Source organism: Hermetia illucens, chromosome 3 (assembly GCF_905115235.1).
Source record: "Hermetia illucens chromosome 3, iHerIll2.2.curated.20191125, whole genome shotgun sequence".
NCBI classification, from domain to species: Eukaryota; Metazoa; Arthropoda; class Insecta; order Diptera; family Stratiomyidae; genus Hermetia; species Hermetia illucens.
The window spans coordinates 17,130,324-17,147,897 of NC_051851.1; the positions used below are offsets into that span (position 1 = coordinate 17,130,324).

The following is a 17,574-nucleotide window of genomic DNA, read 5'->3' on the forward strand; positions in this document are numbered from 1 at the left end:
CTAAATTCTATCGATTTCAGTCTTATTTTGTGCGCCATTTTGTCGGCGATAATTATTCTTTGGTTTAGTGTGGATTTCTCACTTGGCCCGTTTTGACGTAATGTATGGCGTGTTATAATGCGCTAAAATTTATTAATGGATTCTAGTGCGGCGTATGTGTTGGGTTTCATAACTAAAGATTGTTGCGTGGATCTTTTTTATTCTAGGTTTGTTCTTTTATGGCGCAAGGGCTGAATTATTGCCGAGACGTGCACGTTTAATTACTGAATTGCCACGCAGTGATTGAAGGTGTGAATGGGACCAGGAAATGATAATTAACCTTTGGAAATTGGAGAGCTTTTATTGCGTTCTTGTTTGTTTGAGGGTGATTGTAAAGCCATTTAATGTTTGGCTAGACTTTGATGCGCACAAAAGATACACAGATGCAATTAGGAACAAACTTCTGCAAGAGAAGCAATAGATCTCTGGCATTGAAATGGCAAATCAATATATCAAACACAAATTGCGAGGCTAACAATGTATGTACACATGAATACCTCTAAACCTGTAGAACTCTTACCATGCACTACGTCGGGAATGTTCTCTAATTCATCCATTAGTATTCCATGACCATTCATCTGGGCCCATCTTGCCATTCTTTGCAAACTCCCAGAGATCATCCACCTCCTCATGTCTTATCATGGCATTCCACAAGATACAAGCCATTACAAAGCCTCCCTCCCATACATCGGCACGTCTGCCTGTCTGTCTGTCTGTCTATTGTTTGCTCTGCTTCACTCCGAACACCTAAGCGATTGTGCTCATAGAACGCGTTACATACATTCCGATGAAATGCATTGTGTAACTTGAGAAATGCACTTCCTATTGATTCGTAACGAGGAACGAGGCAGGGCTCGATTCCAGGTATGGATTCTTTCGGTTTACGAGTATTAATGAACTGTGAGGAATGCCAACGATTAAAGAGTCCCTTCATTTCCTTTGCCTACCTCTTTGCCGCGGTGCGCCACGGTTTATTTCCACTTAATCTCTTCGAAGGGCTTGATGACTTCAACCGTCCAAAGGTAATTTTACAATGGAACTAGCGATAAGGTAGCGGCCACAAGTGCTTATGACATGCAAATATTTAATAGAAATTTTAAATTCGCAGAGTCATTATCGAATTTCATATGGGAAAGATATGGAATTTGATCCCACCAATTTTGCTGATTTGTATATATCGCAATGGCTTGCAGACGAAATTTCGCTGTCACTATGTCAGGTAATGTAACGCAACCCTTCAGTTGTGAAGTGACAGAAATCATTTTCCACTCAGACTTGGTAACGAGTTGTAGATTCAAGTATGTAAGACCAGCGGACTTATCCAGCTTCTCACATCTTGAGGATGAATTGGGATAAAATCCATATTTTTTGATTCAGTGATCAAACACGCATTATTCAATCGATTTCCTTAGACAATGGAAACATCAATGAATCAGAATTTTCCAAGGAAAACCAACGGTAATGAATCGATAAAGACTCACGCTTCTTCATAATCACTGAAACATTGAGCGTCTACCATTCTCCCCGCAATGCTAACTAAATAACAAGTTGGAAAACGGAAATTGAACGCTTTCCTGATTTTCTTTTATAGGAAAATTCAGAAATTCAATTTTGGAAAAATGAGCTCCATCCAAGGTAAAGGAATATGCTCTATCGTCGACTTGATATATCTCAATTCCTTGTTCTTTGAAGGGCGAGTGGGCAAGGACTACAACTAAAGAGGCCAGCAACCCATCTAAATAGGCGGTTTGAGGGGAACCCGTTCCTGCGGGCTTTAAAAGAAGCCAACGGCAATGAAAAATGTGGATTACAGATATTTCAGCTTATATTGGAGGCATGTTCATTGTGTTTTATAGTCGGGCAACACTATGGTTCTGAGTGTTAGCCGACTATAAAAGATAATGAACGACGTCTTGCGGTCATGGAGACGAAGATGTTGCGTTAGACTAGTGACGTGACACGTTTTGATCACATCCGAAATGAGGATGCGGGTGTTCACTGCTAGGGAGTCGGCCAATGCGGCCGTTGTCGTAAATGATACGCATCTAGATTGCATCTGTGTTGAGAGCCTCACTAATGAGTGGGGCGTATGTGTCTCAATCACGGGGCCTTTAAAACGGTGGTACTGTTTGAGTATGTACTGTCCACCTACAGACGACCTGGAGCTGTATATCGCGTACCTGGATGAGGTGGTTACACGTATTCGTGGAACGCCATTCATCCTGGGAAAAGACGCGAATGCGGTCTCCCCTATGTGGCACAGCAAGATTGCCTTGCGCACATCTTGCAACCGTGCTATACGTAAGGGGGAGGTATTGTCCGAAGTGTTGATTAAGCACGATTTGTTCTGTCTGAATATACCGTCAAGTGTTTCCACGTTTGAAAGCTCCAGGGGCGTAAGTGATATCGACTTTGCATGTGTTAATTTTGCAGCAAAGTCGTTTGTTCAGCCTTGGAGATTGTTGTCTGGATGTAGTGTTAGTGATCACACTCCTATTGAGGTCGTGCTGGTCAATAGGGATGCGAATGTGAGTGTTTCTCCCCCGCTTAAGCCGGTGCGTTGGAATACACGCGGGTGTAATTGGGGTGAATATGTCACTCGAATGGAGGAGTTAGCCGGCCGCTCACCCCTATCTGAGTTTGTCTTACTGTCTGTGGAGGAAAAGGGCTCGGAAGCAGGTCACGTGGTGGACGAATGCCCTTCGTAATAAACGGAGGGAGGTTCGTCGCCTGAGGAAGAGATTCCAAAAGGCGCGTCGTCATAGTGATGTTCATTCTGCTGTTGATGTTGACCAGCTTAAGCTCGCCTATAGGCGAGGTGAGTCTTCGTATAAGGTGTTGCTAAGAGAGTTGAAGGAAGACGACTGGAGGCGATTCGTCGATGAGCACTGCCATGACTCTTGGGGTAGGGAAGCGAAGTCACGACATAGCTGGCATCATGGTAAACGGAGAACCGATGCTGACTTGGCGTGACAGTATTTGTGCTCTGCTAGGTGAACCCTTTCCGAAATCCGAGCCTTCGGTGTCTCCGGACGGTCGCGTACTGGTAGGTCCACCGACGACGCCTTAATGCATGTTAAGAACTTTGTTGTCCGTTGTCCTCGCAAGTACGTCCTTGGAATCTTTGTTGATTTCAAAGGCACATTTGACTACCTAAGTTGGTCGTCTGTGTTGTCCAAAATTTGTGAGTGTGACTGCCAGGAATTGGCTCTGTGGAAGAGCTACTTCCATGGCAGAAGAGCATTCGTCCAAGGTGTCAGTCAGCGTGTGTAGGTGAATGTTGAGCGCGGCTGCCCACAGGGATCTATCGCGGGTCCATTTATATGGAACCTGATGATGGACGAACTGTTGGATGAGCTTTCTTCCGTTGCTGAATGTGTAGCGTACGCGGATGATCTCCTCATTCTTGTTGAGGGGAACACTCGGCGTGAGCTCGAGCAACAGGCTGCCGAATACATGCGCATCGTTAACGCGTGGTCCACTACAATCGGTGTCGCGATCTCAACGGATAAGACCGTTGCGATGATGCTAAAAGGCACCCTACGTCGTCCGCCTTACGTAAAGTTGAACGGACTGTCTTTACAGATCCGGCAGAAAGTGACCTACTTGGGAGTCACGATCGCGGAACGCATGTCTTTGGTCGCGCACCTGCGCGAGCTCAGGCTACGTCTTACAAATTTAGCGTGTATGTTAAGGCGTGTTACGAAGTGTGAGTGGGGTCTAGGCATGAGAGCTGCTAAATCCATTTATGTGGGGCTCTTCCTTGCATGTTCTACGTATGGGTCCCCTATGTTGTGTGATTTGGCGCTGACGGTAAGGGGCAGGAAGCTACTCTACGCTTGTCAGCGAGTGGCTTTGTTAGCGTGTCTTCCAGTGTGTCGTATGGTCTCGACCGACGCCATGCAGGTCTTGTTCGGTGTTCCTCCTCTTGATCTGGAGGTAGTCCGGCGTGCCACGGCCTACAGGATCAGGAGGGGCGTACCTTTGCTGCAAACAGATTTAGTTAGTTTTAACCAGGTTGAAGGGCTAGGACCGCTTGCGGTGCTAGACGAGAGTGTAACATCTAAGTGGCAGCTTAGATGGGATGAATGTGGGAAAGGTCGAGTCACATATAAGTACGTCAGATATGTATCTGCCAGAGAAAGTTCCGTCGTGGACTTTGGGCTTGAGATGGGCTTCATCCTGACTGGGCATGGTAGCTTGAATGAGTTCCTCTTCAAGCGCAACCTTGCCTCAAGTCAGGGTTGTGTTTTATGTGGGGCTGACTCGGAGGACTGGCTACATGTTCTCTGTGTCTGTCCAGCGTACAGTGACATCCGCAATCTAGACAACATGGGTGTTCACGTATTGAACGGTATCTACGATGTTAGCCAGTGCCTTGCTAGCAGTGGGACACTTAAATGCGCTAATGCGTTGCCGCGTGTTGCCTTCCGACGAAGGAGGGAGCTTCTCGACGCTGCTTCGCTTGCAGCTGATGGGCGAATGGCCTAGTGGCCGCGGTGGTTAGCCACCAGTCTTGTGTGTTTGGTGTTAATGTTGTCTTGTGATGTCTTCTATGTTGTATTGTACGCAGAGCGGCAGTTAGCTGGTGAAAGGTTCCGTTGCGGTTCTCCGCCTCGGGCTGATTCCAGTTAACCCGTTGGGGAGTTCCGTCCCCACGTACTCGAGGAGGGCGATCAGACCCGAGTCTGCAAGGGACTCATCTGAAGTGGCTCTGCCACGAAGCCTCACCGGAGGTTATCTGATACCATAGGAACCGGGATGGCCCTCTAAGAGCATATGCTCAAGGAGAATTCCTAGAAGATGTGTTCTCGGCCCGGTTATTTGCGGTTGGCCCCCTAGTGGAAGTTTCATGGTGGTTGTGGTTATGCCTACATCGCGGGCAGAGCTCCTCGGGTGCCGTACTCCTTAGTTGCGGCAGAGGTGTTAGATAGGCCTTGCATCCACTGGTATGAATGCTGAGCATGCACTCAGTATAAACCAAGATCGCAGTGCTTGCATGGCGGGGCTCTGATCGTGGTCCCAAAATCAATCCGTGTCCGAAGAGGATCGTGGGATTATGCCTTCACGGCAGGTACTCACACTAAACCCCCCAGGACTTTCATCCGAAATGAGGATATCGGCGATAGATATGGAGTTGCACCGATCTTGGAAAAACTGCGAGGGAGGGATGGTCAAGCAATTCGCCCTAACGAGAATTCACTCGAGAATTCAAGATAGATGTGAACATCGAAGCCGATGGTCAACGACCAAAAGATCGACCAAAACAAGGGTGGCTTGATATGCTGGATAGGGATTTAAAAGCGTCGCGATTGCATCCAGATCAGGTGTTTGATAGAACCAAATCGTGAAACCGATCACGACGAGCCGACCCCGCTTGTGAACGGGACAAAACCTGAAGAAAGGAAGAAGTTTGAAGACATGCTAAACTACCACGAGGAACTAGGAAATCTTAAAGTTTGTTTTGTCTCCGGGTAAGTAAACTTTACCAAAAGGCCCCACAAAGAAGCAAACGCGATTGCTACAGGCAACGTTACCTTAAAACAACTATGAATCCTTCTTCGTCCCCCCGCTACCTACAAAGTTTATATGAGTAAGACGCATGGGCAGAAATCATTTCTAGTAAGATATCTGCGGATCATATTGGAGGAAGGTGACTTACAGCTAAGGGTTAAACAGCACGCATTTGACAGGATTCCAAACAAAACTCAAACCCCTGTGGCGCAGCAGGTTTAACAACATTCGAAATTTATTTTATAAAAATAATTCAAGAACATCCCAAAGTTATAATATAAGAAGAAACCGAACTGCGCTTCCGTGATTCCAGCTACGAGCTCAGGTTCAACAACACCAGGAACCAGGCGCTGCGCTAATTTCGGGGACGTGACCACCCCGTAGTTGAATTATACCGAGGACGTCCCATATCAAGCCATACTGGAAGTGCTGAAATCAGTTATTAGACCATTGAGCCACCAGCCTCAAAGAAGCGGAAGTTGACTTCGACGACTCAACTTCGCCGCAGGGAGCAGGAACCGCCGTCAAGAATCAATCGCAAGTTACGACGGATTCGGCTGACAACAGCAACAACATCAACAATTCTCATCGGAGGCGTTGAACAATAATTATAGAATTTATATTAACTATGGAATCCAATAAGTGTTAAAATTAATAATCACCATAAAACCGCCGGAAGACACGGCATTGATGCTCTTTAGATGTTCGCTCTTCTCGCCAGTTCTTTATTTTGATCTGCGCATCAAGCGTCCGCTTCGGGGTGCGTCGGTGGTGTCTCTTTTTCTGTCGAACGGGGCATTTATGGGTGCGGTCTGCCGTAGTCGGAGTAGGGCCTTTTAGAATTCGGTCTTCGAGAAAACTCCGTCGTAAACTTCGCTATCGTAATGTCGATGGACGACAAAGACGCGGCAAGCCCATCGGACCTTCACGTGGCCGCCCTCGCTGTTCGTGTCCCTCCATTTTGGCGACGGAATCCGAAGCTGTGGTTCGTCCATCTGGAGGCGCAATTCCAGATGTCCGGGATCGCGGCAGACGCGACAAAGTTTAATTACGCGATTGGGGGCCTAGATGAGGAGTCCATCGTCCTGGTGGCCGACATAGTAAAATCGGCCTCCTGCACGTTATTGAAAACAGAGTTGATCAAGTGCTGTCGGTAAGTGAGCCAGCTAAACTGGATCACTTGCTGGCATGTTTGACGTTGGGCGATTGAACTCCCGCTTCGCGAAATGAAACAATTGGATGGGAGCAAGCGGTTTTCTGCTCGAAAGGGGCGATCGCTAGCAGGTCGTCAGTACGAACGACGGACGGACCGAAGTATTTGTTGGTACCATCGCAGATTCAGCGTAAAAGCCACCAGATGTACAATCCCGTGTAAATTCGCGCCTACCTGAAAAAACAGGTGGTCTTGGCGACTGCAGCGCCACGTCGCCTAACAATTTATGACCCTCTCAGCAGGCACAGTTGTAGATACTGGTGCGGAGGTTTCGGTTCTTCCCGTATCTTCGGCTATTTCCTCAATCTTTAAAACTTACGGTGGCAAATTCCTCGCGCATCAATACATACGGGTACAGGCAAGTGGATGTGAGTCTTGGCTTGCATAGGACGTTCCCGTGGCGATTCATCCTGGCGGATGTCAACTTCCCCATTTTAGGCGCAGACTTCTAGTGTCACTATGGGTTGCTGGTGTACTTTATAGACTCCACAACCAACCTTAATTCGTCAGACCAAATCCCATCTTTTCCTAACAACAATCTTTCCGTACTTTTGGAGGACATTACTGACTCTCGTGTTCGGGAACTCCTCCAAAAATTTAGCCAGATTACTACCGAATGTAATCTCCCTAAACCAGTGAAGCACAATTGCAGCACCACATTAACACTACTAGTTCCCCTATCTTCCCAAAGGTGTGTCCGCTACCACCCCAGAAGCTGGCTATTACACGAAGCAACTTTTGTAATAGGGTATCTGCAGACCTTCGGACAGCTGTTGGTCTTCCCTACTGCATATGGCCCCTAAGCCAAACGGCGAATGGCGCCCATGTGGCACACAGACTGTTCCAGACCGATATCCTATTCCACCCATCCACGACTTTGCGCATCATCTCGCAAACTGCCACATCTTTTCGACCTTGCATTTAACCAAGGCCTACCACCAAATCCAGAAGATATTCCAAAGACGGCAATGTGCACACCCTTTGGACCCTTCCAGTTCACATGGATGACTTTCGGGTTGTGCAATGCGGCGCAAACCTTTCAAAGATTCATTCACTCGGTCCTGCGAAACCTCGACTTCTCTTTCGTATATTTGGATGATATTTTGGTCGCTTCTTCCTCAGAGTCTGAGCACTTCGAGCCCATTTCGAGTGCATTTTTCAACGTCTCCTTGAGGCCGGTTTAGTCCTAAACGTTGATAAATGCAACTTTCTCCAAACACAGACGACATTCCAATAGCCCGACCCATACAAGGTGTAAGCAATCACAAGCTTCCCGCGTCCGAAAACTGTGAAGGATTTGCGGAGGTTCTTGGGCATGCTGAACTTCTATCGTCGTTTCCTGCTCAACGCCGCCCAACACCAGTCCGTTTTGAACGCGTACTTGTCTGGCCCCAAAACAAAGGACACACAAGGGGGATTGTGTGGTCTGAAGAGTCCGTCCGTGAGTTTGATAAATCTCAACAACTGGTTGATGCTACACTCTTGGCATTTCCTCGACAAAATGCACCCCTAGCCGTTTTTGTTGATGCCTCTGACATCGCAGTAGGTGCTGCTCTTCACCAAAAGGTGAATCAAGTCTGGCAGGCGTTGAGCTTCTTCAGACAGTTAAACCCCGCTCAACGGAACTACAGCACCTACGATCGAGAACTGCTCGCCGCGTACTTGAGCATTAAGTACTTCCGCTTCTCCCTAGAAGGCAGGCCGTTCACAGTGTTCACGGACCATAAGCCTCTCACATATGCTTTGAAACAGAAGCCCGACAAAGCGTCCCCTCATCAGCTTCGACACCTGAGCTTTATAAGCCGGTTCACGTCAGACATACAGCACGTGTCTGGCAAGGACAACATAGTTGCTGACGCTTTGTCACATGTCTCCGAGGTTAACAGCCCCACCTCACTCAACTTCTCGGCTATCGCCAAGGCGCATGAGGATGACGCAGTACTTCCGAGCTTCAAATCCAACCTCCAAATAAATTCGGCTCGAACCTCTCTCTGCTGCGAATACTCGAAAAAGGGACCCCGGCCACCTTTCGCAAGGAATTCCACGCGGTCCACGATTTAGCGCGTCCAGACATCAGGACAACAAATCGACTAGTCCCCGAAAAATACAGCCTTCTATAAATAAGGACGTAAACTCCTGGGCCAGAGAGTGCCTCGCACGCCAGAAGTGTAAAGTAACCAGGCATGTAAGGAATGTAAGGAAGGACATCGTAGGCCGTTTATGAGACTCGCACGGTTACAAGTATTGCCTTACAATCATCGACTGGTTTACGCGGTGGCCTGAGGCAATAACTACGGACGACATTTCGGCGCAATCTTGCGCTGAAGCCCTCTGTCGAGAGTGGATCCCTCGCTTTGGCGTCCCTGCAGTGGTCATCACTAACCAGGGAATGCAATTTGGGTCCACCCTTTTCTCGGAGTTAGGCAAACTCCTGAGATTTAAATGCCAGCGAACTACACCAACGTTTATTGCACCGTCTCTTGCCGTGGTGAAACCCCAAATTTTAACACATTCAAAAGGACTATTGACTGTTGTTTGAAGATATAGAGATGTTGTAATGGTTTTACTATTCCTTGCAACAGGATGTACGAAATGATTGGCTAAAACTACATCTAGGAAATTTACGTTACATTCAGTGGACTTACCTTGAATGCATTCCAAAATCTACAAATAAGCACATATACTCACGCAAAATTTAGTCCTTTAAAGCTACAGTGGTACATACCTGAAAGGATCAAAAAAACAAATTAGATTCGTGGTATCACTTTTCTGATAAAATTAAAGATAACTTAACGGAACAAAAGGTACTAGTTGAAAATAAAGAGCATCCATAACAACAAATGAAATCATGATTAATCGCAACAATTTACACATAAATAGTGATTTCATTTCTCAATATTTACCCAATTTGCATTTTCCGATATCCGCGAAACGATCCAGTTAAATATTTCATGAAGTTTCCCTTGCAAAGCACATTAACGGATAATTGCAACATTTGCATAGGAAAATTCTTCACCTGTTCACCAATTTGAACCAATCCACAACAGTAACTTCTTTTATTCTCTCTTTTTTGCAACTTGCACCTTTCACCGAACAAACGTGTATACACCATTGTCATGAACTCAATTTCAGTTCTCTAACCAATTCAAATGAATCGAGTCAATGGCGTTAATTGATTCAAATGGAAATCATCCACCCCGTGTCATACTTCTGAAATGAAATTAGAACACCTTTTGACCCATTTTACCGCCATGCAGACACTACAATACTTTGGAAAGAAGAAAAAAAAACAGAAAAGATATTGTCAACTTATTGTATTTAGTTACACGAGGAGGGCAAACGCACCAACAACGAAATTCACACGTCGATTAATGTAAATTAAGAAAATCAATATTTCAACGGACAACATTGGGACAGGAATTGGGACTGCGCGGAGGGAGGATCTGGGGAGGGAAATGGGCTCGGCACGAAATGAAAATTCTTTGTCGGCTCCTTTCTCAGCTGAAGGAGGTGCGACACATATCAATAAAGTGTAATTAGGGTTAGACATCTTAATTAACCGCGGAATTTATTTATGACAATAGGCGTAGAAAAGGCAAAAGATACGAGACCATGGGAAATTGAGTTTATATCCCTTTTCAATAAATTAGGGAAGGCAATAGCTTGTAGCCATTTCGGGGTTATATGAGGTCACAGATTCGTATCTCTACTTCCCAAGTGGGATAAGAACCCTTCATAGTTTCTCAGAAAGTCTACATACATTGGAATACCAAATGGAAGCAAGTGGAAGTTCTATACCTACTTTTCGCATCTTGAGCAGAATGTCCAGATTGAAGGAAGCAATCCTAAGAAGACCTAAGAAAGAGGTGATTCCTTCGGGCCCAAATTTTTTTCAGGGGCCCGGGGGTAAAAATTAAAATTAAAAAGGAGAAAACAGGATGGCTTCTACGTTTTCACCCCACGCAAGGGTTTTCCTCAACGTCCTGACTTATGTCACCTAGTCTTCTACTATATTTCTGCAATCTTTGTAACAAACACGTGTTGTATCGAATCATATATAACCTTTGTGTAGTCTCTGTTACTCGTCTTCTTCAAGAATCAGGCAGACGTATGTCACACTTGAGGGTTATTTTTAAAGTGCCTACCAGCAAGGACCAACCCCCTATATTCTAAGCTTTATCTTCCAAAGCCCAACGTCTACTCAACAAAACAGACAAAATCATTCCGCCAAGCACTTGTTCGCCATGAATAGTCTTTCAAGAAGGATCCATTCTCAGGGTGAAAAATATGCACACTTCCTTCGACATAATTTAATTCCTGTCTAAACCACAGAACGGCGGGAGAAAACCATTCGTCCGGAATGAAAATTATGCCCCCCCCCCCCCCTAAAATTGACCAAACAATCTAAGCTCGTCGGTAGACACCAATCGTAGAGGTGAGTACCTTCTCGAATTTATTCTTAGCAATAAGTTAGAAATATACAACGTAAGGAACACTCCAACATTTGTGACCGGCACCAGACAGGAGGTACTATATATAACTCTAGGAAATACCCTAATGAACGGAATGGTATGTTCTGGTCGTATGGGGCTATCCAACCTAAAAAGATAGCGGAGAATATCTTATAGATGATACTCAGTAACCTCCCTTTTATGTATGAGGCCCTTTTTATGTATGAGCAGATAATGTCTCTTTGTCAGTCGTCAGGCATTGTTTCGCTGTCCAGGAATTGGAGGGTGTCGGATGAACCCTCAATGTCTGATCACAGGATAATCGAGATTCGACATTGAGGGTTACTCCGAAATAAAAAGAATAATAAGGAATCCCAAGAGAACGGATTGGGAATCCTACACAACGCACCTGAGCAACAACATTGCCCACCTTCAAGGGGGCGGTGACATCAGGAGCGAACTGGAATTAGAAACGGTGGTGGAAAACCTCAACACAATCGTCATTGACGCATATGAGGCCAGCTGTCTGGCCAAGACAGTCAAGTCATCAAGGGATGTACCATAGTGGAACAAGAACCTAGCCAGAATGAGAACAGAGGTACGAAAACTCTTTAACCGGGCAAAACAAACCGGGGACTGGCGGAGGTATAAAAATGCACTGACTGCGTATAGCAACGCCATCAGGGAAGCGAAACGGAACAACTTTAGGGAATTCTGTGAAGGGATTGAACAGATCACAGAAGCAACCAGGCTGTACAAGGCTGTAGCCAAAGACGGGGGTATATGCTCTGTCTGCTTGAAAAAGGAAGATGGGATATTCACCGAGAATGAGGAGGACAGGGTACACCTGCTTCTCAGAACTCATTTCCCGGGGCCCTACCGCTCGGCGGTAGGCGACAATAATCTGCCTGACACCCCAACAACGAATAAAAGGGGAAGGAAAGAGAGCTGGAAACTAACAAAAGAGATATGCTCACAAGCTAGGCTAAGATGGGCAGTGGGAACTTTTCAACCAATGAAATCTCCCGGAGCAGATGGCATTTTCACAGCACTTATCCAGAGAGGCCTAGGAATTATCTTAGTCTCTTCTGAGGGTGGTAAGGGGGAGCATAGCACTGGGTTACATACCAAGGGCATGGTGTGGTCTTTATTCCGAAGGCGGGTAAAAAGGATCCTTTTCACCCCAAATCTTTCAGACCAATCTGCCTAACATCGTTCGTACTCAAAACGGTGGAGAAGATCATAGACAACTATATTAGAACTAACGTTCTAAAGCGTAATCCCTTACATCACTGTCAACACGCTTACCGGGCAGGACGGTTAACTGAAACTGCTCTGTATCAGCTGACAGAGGTACTACGGGACGCCATAGAAACATAAGAAATTGCACTGTGCGCGTTTTTGGATATCGAAGGAGCATTCGACAACACATCGCACACAGAGATACAGGATGCCCTGAGCCGCAAAAGAAGTGGGAAACACTCTGGCACTCTGGATGGGCAAAATGCTAGAAAGCAGACAAATAGAGGTACAAACAGGTACAAATTCTATTATCATGAACACCACTCAAGGCTGTCCACAGGATGGAGTACTATCGCCGCTGATGTGGAGTATGGTAGTGGATGAACTTCTGGACGTGTTAACTAATACTGAAATACAAGTCCAGGGCTACGCGGACGACATTGTTTTAATCTGTAGGGGCAAATATGAAGATACCCTATGTGATAGAATCCAAACTGGATTAAGGGTTACTAGTGCCTGGTGCAGGAAGGTGGGACTGCGGATCAACCCAACCAAAACCACCATAGTACCATTCACTAGGAGGCGTAAGCTGGATCACCTGAAAGCCATAACATTACATCATATGGAGGTGAAACGAGAAACAGAAGTCAAATATTTGGGAATCACGCTAGACCAAAAATTACTCTGGAAGACACATGTCGGAAACACTTGTCGAAAAGCCACGAGGGCTCTGATGACTTGCAGATCGATAGCAGGAAAAAAATGGGCAGAAAGAACCGAACTCAGCACACAAGCCAGGGAATTACATAAGCTCCAAAGGCTAGGTTGCGTGTGTATCAGTGGGGCAATGAGGACATGCCCAACGGCATCCCTGGAGGTCCTTCTGGGATTAACCCCTCTCCATCTGCACATACAGATGCAGGCAAGGAGATCAATATTCAGGATGGCCGATAGTATGAATGAGGCGGGGAGCTGCGTAAATCGAAGGAAGATTGATATTCTTTCTAGGCGGTATCCCGAGTTACTGATACCAAGGGATAACATGACAACGAGGTTTCACTTCGATAAAAAGTTTGAAACACGTTGGAGTAAGAAGGCAAACTGGGAGAGCGTGGCTGCGACATACGGCTTAAACCGGCAACTGATTACTTGGTACACTGACGGATCCCTCACAGCAGAGGAAGCGGGTGCTGGTGTCATTGGTCCAAGGAAAATTTACTTTGAGCCAATGGGCAGGTACACTAGCATATTCCAGGCGGAAATATACGCCATAGACAAATGTGCCTCCATTAATCTGCAAAGGAACCACAGGGGGCAGAACATAGCTATTCTCACCGATAACCAAGCAGCGATCAAGGCACTTAGGTCCAACCAGGTGAACTCTAAACTGGTATGGGAATGCTTTGAGAGACTGAAAACACTCGGCTCGTCCAACAAGGTCTGGATACTTTGGGTTCCAGGCCATGCTGGGTTGGAAGGCAACGAGGCAGCGGACGAACTAACCAAGAAGGGAGCAGGGATGCCTTTACACGGGCCAGAACCCTTCTGTGGAATCGGAAACGCTTTCATGGCTATGAACCTAATAAATGAAGAGAAACGGTTGAGAGAACTATATTGGGCGGGCCTGCCAGGGATGGAGCAGTCCAGGGTGCTTATTGGGGGATACGAACCCATACGCACAAAGGATTGCTTAAACCTCACGAAAAAGAACCTCCGCATCATAGTGGGAATTCTCACTAGTCATTGTCGGCTGAACTATCACCTAGGGAAGCTAGGGATATCTACGGACACTGCCTGCAGGTTTTGTGAGGAGGAGGACGAAACCTTTATACACGTCCTGGGACAGTGTCCGGCACTTGCCCAAAGTAGGTCGATACATCTGGGAGAACACTTAATACCAGATGCAAAGCTGAAAGATCTGAAAGTAAGGAACATACTAAAGTTCCTAACGGTTACAGGCCTGCTTGAAATACTATGATCAATAGGTACACTATAACCAGTAAAAGGGGCACAATAGTTCTTCAAGGACGCGGTGCGATTTTCCCTTAACAGAAAAAAAAAGCTCGTCGGTGGGGGTGCGAGGCATTCTCGTTCTCCCTCCTTCCCCGCTTCGACTGTCTCCAAACAATCTATTCGATTTACAGTCCTTCTTTTGCGAGGAGTGGCTCGATTTTCCTCCCTTGACGAGATTGAGTGAATGACATTTACCTTAGCGTCATGCACTCCTGGATAACCTTGTTTTATCTCGTGCTGAACATTTTTTTCCTGAAGAATGCAAGTAAACTTGAAGTTTAATACCACAATTTTCACATCCGAAATGCTTCCTGACGAAAGCGTGAAAAGAAGGAAGAGGGGCAATCCCCCTGAAACCATAATTCTGCCGGGGGTTTGAAATAAAAACTATATTGCCAGAAAGGAATAAAAGGGACCCGCATAATATTCTTCCCGGACTCAGAGTTTCTCTCAACGACCTTGGCTTGCAGTGGAGTCATACGGTGACAATGATTGATTTCCTCTTACGGGTGATACAAGTAGCCGCAAATGCTTATGTTCGGTGGTGACTGTTAACACCTTTCCGAAATCACAAACCCCCCAGGGAACATTGGAGACCTTTGAAATACAGGCTTCACCGCATACTCCTCAACATTTCTTCTGGACGCATCAGTAAATCTATCTCTTTGTCAATCTCCGAACAGAAACCCTTAGCCGGTCCGGTATTCCAAAATCGCTGTGTCAGCACGAACATATGCTCTTCGACCACCATTTCGTAGATTGGTACTGGTCCGTAAGTTTCAAGGGCTGGCGGATTAAAATCGACATTGGAAGCTCACTGCAGAGATACAGTATCGGATGCTGATTTTAGATTTGATTCGGTGGCAAATGCAGAGTCCTTTAGAAAAATTTGAAAAGCTTTATGACAGAATCCAAAAAACCCGTGACGGCTTGGATCCGCTTCTCCGAGATGAGGTTCATAAAAGTGTGAAAGAATCGCTCCTGCTGGAACCGCTGTGTGCAGAGCCATTGAAGAAAAGCTTGCAGTGAAAACGCCATGATTTCATCGGCAAACAGGGCACCCAAGGTCCTGAAATTATAACGTGAATGCCGCGCATTATTCAAAAATAGAGTAAACGACCTTGATGAACGTCAGTGCAGATGCTGAGACAAATACCCATGCAACTCCTAACTAGTCTCTCCTCACTACATCCCTGATTGGACTGTTCTACTGTAGTTCATTGTTCTACTGTAGTTCATACGGGAACGCTTAGAAGAGTTTTGCCAGTTAATATCACACATTGTTGGCTGTACTAATCTGGCATTCCCACTAGACTACACAATCATGACAGTTGACACTATGCTAAAGTCACAGCCTTGAGATTTGATATGATTCAATTGATTCAGAGACACACCGTCTTGACGAAGTCGATAAAGAGCAGAATGCATAAGTAATGTGGTCGACGCAGGAAAACCCGAAGGAAAAATCAGCCCGAACCCTACCGATCAAGCGTGTGAGGAATATTTCACCTATAACTTTTCGAACAGCAAAGAAAGAATAAGTAACTCTTCAATTGTCGCAGCCAAGGCAAGCGCCATTCTCCGAGTTCTTGGCAATCATTCTTTTCTTTCATTCCCCAGGAAGGATTTCAGAGAATACATTTTGATAGCTGGGATAATTTCAGTTCTGTTTGGAAGAGGAGTTCGCATCCGCATACTTCACCAATGAAAAATGAAACTTCACTGGGTGTTATACTATTATGAATCGTACTGAAACTCTCCTTCCACTTTTTAAGCTCTCCACAATCATGGATGAGGAAGCTACTGTTAACGTCCTTAAAAGAACGATCGAAAGACTTGCCAACACTGGCAAATTCTTCTGGGATACGGTGAACAATGCTAAAGTCATTCTTTCCGGAAGTTTTTACTTCCCTTAACAGTGTAATAGTAAAATCTGTTTGATCACCACGCACACTATGTTGCACTTCACAGACTGCATCACTACCTCCAAGCTCAATCAGTAGAGTTTCCAGTTCTTTATACTCCGCTTCTAGGTTTCGGTAGTTAGCCAGGTCTTATGATCCTCTTCGGTTCGTGGCATAAGACTTGCGTAATACCAAAGAAAGATCGCTTTCGATGGTGGGCTAATATTTACCAGCAAGATTAATCCAATCAGTAAGATACTTCTTCTACTGAAGAACAACAACTGGGTCATGGAACCGCGATGTTAAAGTTGGAAGGTCAAGCTAGCAAGCTCTGTGAAAAAGGCCGACGCGACACACAAGCGAAGCTATGAAACCGACTCCGCCATAGACGGTCCTAAACCCATTCGAAGGAGAAGGAGCCAAAAGCCACTATAGTCTAAATGGCACCATGACGTCTCAGGGAGTAGACCAATCCCACCCTAAATAATCGCATTTGCTATTAAGGCGGGAATTCGATGCTCCAGTGGGATAGTAACTCCCCTGCGAGTTGGGAATTGTAGGTTGAGCGTAGGTTCAATGATGAACCTGACAACGACGGCGTGTGAGGCTTCCATGCCCCAGAGGAGACCCAGCAGCACCAAGCCTTCTATGTACTGATGGACAGCAGAAATTGTCGACCTACGGAGGGAGTGTAATAAGCTCCGACCTTCGGCACAACGTTTGCACGACAACGAAGAGGCATGTGACATAAAGATACAGTATAGATCAGCAAAAAGGAGACTCCGCAACGCCATAAATTAAAGCAAAGCTCACGGCTGACAGAACCCTTGTCAACGAGGTGACTGAGTCTGCATACCGACCGCTGTGAATGCTTGACACGGCCAGGAAAGTGCTCGAGAAGCTCATCAGGAGTAGACTCGCTGAAGGAATCCGCGCTGCCTAGGCCTTATCCCCAAGGCAGTTCTGCTTCAGAACAAGGAGATTCACAGTGGACGCTATTATGGAGGTCATAAATGCGGTTCATCGAGCCGAGGCACACAGTCGCCGATTTTGAAGGACAGTGCTCCTCATAACGCTGGATGTCAGAAATGCCTTCAATTCCATAAGCTGGACAGATATACTAGGCACATTAGAAAATCATTCCACGTGCCAAGCTATATCTTGCGGATATTGAGGGATTATCTGAAAGACCGCTCCC

General features: G+C 46.0%; 1 protein-coding gene across 3 annotated transcripts in view; it reads right to left on the reverse strand.

Annotated features, from left to right (window-relative positions):
- Nucleotides 1-17,574, reverse strand: part of LOC119651062 (protein pellino) — a 206,796-nt gene that overhangs the window by 97,833 nt on the left and 91,389 nt on the right. Inside the window, exon 2 of one of the 3 annotated variants that reach the window (XM_038054394.1) lies at nt 9,670-9,976. The exons of the other annotated variants lie outside the window; for them this stretch is intronic. Coding sequence (XP_037910322.1) covers nt 9,670-9,884 — 215 coding nt within the window. The 5' untranslated portion in view covers nt 9,885-9,976. The remainder of the gene's footprint in view (nt 1-9,669; nt 9,977-17,574) is intronic. 3 annotated transcript variants of the gene reach the window in all.